General features: G+C 54.0%; 1 protein-coding gene across 1 annotated transcript; it reads right to left on the bottom strand.

Annotated features, from left to right (window-relative positions):
* Window positions 1-2,769: 2,769 nt before the first annotated feature.
* On the bottom strand, window positions 2,770-3,320 carry HMPREF1541_10637 (uncharacterized protein; the record flags this gene model as incomplete). The annotated part of the gene is made up of 3 exons (XM_008715307.1): window positions 2,770-3,105; window positions 3,154-3,186; window positions 3,231-3,320. 3 exons carry the CDS (start codon window positions 3,318-3,320, stop codon window positions 2,770-2,772), a joined length of 459 nt encoding a protein of 152 aa, XP_008713529.1.
* Between the last annotated feature and the right edge of the window lie 218 nt (window positions 3,321-3,538).

The raw sequence follows: 3,538 nt of genomic DNA, 5'->3' as shown, positions 1-3,538 counted from the left end.
AAGAGAGGAAGAGAGGAAGAGAGGAAGAGAGGAAGAGAGGAAGAGAGGAAAGAGAAGACATGAGGGGACGCGGCGGCTTTGGCAGGGAGGTCCTCTTGGGAAAGCTCGCTTCCCACAGCAATCTATGGCGACGAGTGCATCGATAGTCTTCTTGTACTGTACAGTACAGTGGAGACTCGGCATTATTTACAGTACATGCTCGAATAATGAGGACAGGTGGTACTGTAGATTTATTTATTTATTTATTTATTTTTTATTACTTCATAGTCTGTCCCAGCCGCTCTATAGCAGCTATGCAGTGGTTCGACTAAAGTCGGGACGTGTATGCTAGGCCAATCACAGCACACCCTGGGCGTATGAACCTTCCACGTCCCTCCTAAAAATCTTAATAATAGTTCTGTGTCTAAGTACGAGTCAGGCCTGTTCCAGCCCTTCTTTGCCTTCTGTGTAACAATATGCACTCTTCTGCGCTCGCGATAGTACTGTGGAAAGCGCCACGTTGGAACCGGGCGCACGGTTCCCGGTGGCGCTCCCGACTTGCTTCTGTCTGTTTGTCTTTTCGTGCTGGGTAGCTGAGCCTGTTGCTGTCCGCAGCACCGATGAGGGGCGCGCTGCATGAAGTGCCGACGTGACTGTGTTGAAAGTACGTAAATGACTCGGGGCTTGCTCTTTGATGGTGTCTGGGTCATTGCTGGCTTGCGGCAACTTAGACGACGCCAGCAACCCGACGCGTTGCCAGTGCGTCAGGTGGGAGTGCCGTGCTCGATTGTGAGCCAGCTGTGAGGGTGGCCGAATGTGAAGTATCTTGTTTGGTAGGCTTCGAGCTGGTGGAGGTTTTGTTGCAGATGTGGTATAGACTCGTTCCGTGATGGTGTAGAGAATTGAAACTGGTATTTGTGTGGTGACGGCGGGCTTTTGGACCCGTCGTTGGGACTGTGTTGTGTTCTGTTGTGTTCTGTCGTGTTCCAGAAGGCCTGGGGATGCGGCTGGACACGATGCCGAGGGCAGTCGCGTCGCCCAGGGATGGATTCTGTATGGTTCGTGGTTGTGATGTGTAGAATGCTGTTGCGCTTGTATACCTCTGTCGCGCCTGTGTCGCGTCTGTTACATACTTCGATGCCGTAAACGCTGGTCGGGCAGGACAAATGGAGTACCCAAGTCCATTTTCCATCGCGGGGCGTACGCGCGAGAGCTCTCACCTCTTCGCGCTCGTACTGGGACTGTAATGTGTGCTGTTTCGTGAGGTGCGGAGGCTCGGATTTCGGCGCGTCGACGCGTCGCAGGGAGGGAGATAATCGCGTCGCTGAGCTCCTCTTCGCACTCAGAGACAGCTGGACTGTTTCTCTGAGAGATCCCAGCGGACACCACGGGGAGGTGGGAGCTCGTCGTCCGCCGGTGGTACTGTAGATTTGGGAACGGGGAGACGATTTTGAAAGGAGGTTCCGGGGTAGAAGCTAATTATAACCTGTAACAGCTGACCCACTTCGGATGTGACTGGTATCTGTCAACTGTCGAGTTTGGTTGGCTAATCCATTTGACGCTATGTTTTCAGCGAAGAATCCTGTGGACCAATGCTCATCACTTAACAGACTTGGCCTCCTCAGCTACTGTACTGTATAGCTTGCGCATCCTTCTAACGAAGATCATCGTATGAGGGTACAGTACAGTAACTTGTTGCGGAACAGGCTATAGAACTCCAGTTTCTCGAAGTCAGCAGGACTTTGAGGGTCGTCAAATGACTGCCGTAATTTCGCATCGAGATCTGCAGTCGATAATATGCTTTGCGATGACTCTGGGTCGAGAACAATACGATACAGTACTCATCCTCGTAGCCGTTTTCCGCCTCGGACGATGCCCACTCGTAACGTCCACATGCCTTTCGTCCTCGTCCGACGGAGGGGCGTAAGAAGGGCGCTCGGCCCGCGCCGGTCGTAATTTTTCCCATCAGTATGTCTCATCGTCTTCGGCGCTGGAATCCACCACCTCGTGCGTCAGGCATGACTGACACTGCGGTGCTTCGTCGTCGCGGCAGTGCCGCGGGTGAGGGAACCTGTCCAAGAATCGATTCAGCACAGCACCCATACAGTGGTTCGACCCCACGTAACGCTGCAAAGCCCGCTCCAACAAGTGTCGCTGATCCCACTCGACCTCCCACTCCCTACCGGTCACCGGGGTGAATGCTCGGGCAACACGTCCATACTCGCTGGCGGCAGACCTCTGCTTTCCAAAGTGCTCGGCCTCGGACCAAAGGGCCAGAAGGCACCAGCTCCGGATTCAGGTCGTGCTCAAAAGTAGCGATCACGTGCCTGGTGAGAGAGGGCGCGCTCAAAAGACCGTGTCAGACACACCTGCATGCATCGGCAAGGCTGAAGGCGTCGTTCTCGGGAAGATCCGTTGACCCCACCGCGGCCCGCCAATGTCCTGGCGAACTAAGCTTGTGGCATCACGGGGGGTGCTCGGCCTCGCTGATCTACCCGGAGAAAAATCGATGTGCAGGCTGCAACTACAGTATCATGCACAAATAGCAACTTTGTCGAATTAGCCATGTGGTCTCGTGGACGACACCGGCGTGCCGCAGTGTAGAGAGGAGTAGGGATGCCTGCTGTTATTGGTTAGTCAGGGTGGGACGGTGATGGTAATTGATGGGTGATGCTGTACGTGCCGAAGTGCGAGCCGTTTCATCGCCCCGGGCATGTCAGGACGTAGGGACCCACGTTAGATCGACTTTGCAAGGCTCTGTACAGTGACTGTTCCATTCTAGCGTTACAGTCATCTACGGCTTCGCTTCGACCGAGCCTCGATCATATTGGAGCTCCTCGTTCCAAACAGCTCTGCTACTGAGTCCTCGAGGTCTGTGCGAATATCAATTTCCCCTTCCGGGATCAGTAGAATGGTGTTCTTCCCGTCATCAGTCGCAGCTTGGAAGCAGCGTTGTGGAGTAAGGATATTCAAGTCGGCATCGAATAGCCTTATCCGTTTTCTCATGTGCTTCAATGCAACTCGCTCAACCACAGAGGGATTGGAAGGATCTACATCCAAAATCTGAGAGGCTCTCCAGACTCCACGTTCAAGCACATAGTATGTAATGCGAACAAATTTTGAAGTCTGCAAGAATCAGGGAATTTGATAGTGACGACGGAACAAAGCACATACCTGCTGGTTTCCGGTGTCTTTTTTCGACGACGCCTGCGGGTCGTTGGTTGTTGGGGGCTTCTGGGCTGATTGCGGACTTGGATCTGTTGGTCGACCACAGTCCTGGTCAACGTCAGGTACACCCGGTAGAAGACTCTCCAAATCCAGTTGAGTGTGCCGATGCGCATTTCGCTTTGACTGCGTCGTTTGTGGTTCACGTTTCTCTTGCTCAAGCCGCTCCTGCGCGTGCTCTTCCTCCCCGCGTCCTTCCTCCCCGCGTCCTTCCTCCCCGCGTCCTTCCTCCCCGCGTCCTTCTTCCTCGCTCTGTTCGAGCCCTTCTTGTTCGAGCCCTTCTTGTTCGAGCCCTTCTTGTTCGAGCCCTTCTTGTTCGAGCCCTTCTTGTTCG

This window comes from Cyphellophora europaea, assembly GCF_000365145.1.
Source record: "Cyphellophora europaea CBS 101466 unplaced genomic scaffold supercont1.13, whole genome shotgun sequence".
NCBI lineage: Eukaryota > Fungi > Ascomycota > Eurotiomycetes > Chaetothyriales > Cyphellophoraceae > Cyphellophora > Cyphellophora europaea.
Note: the sequence above shows the minus strand (reverse complement) of the source record. Positions and strands in the feature narration are given on the sequence as shown.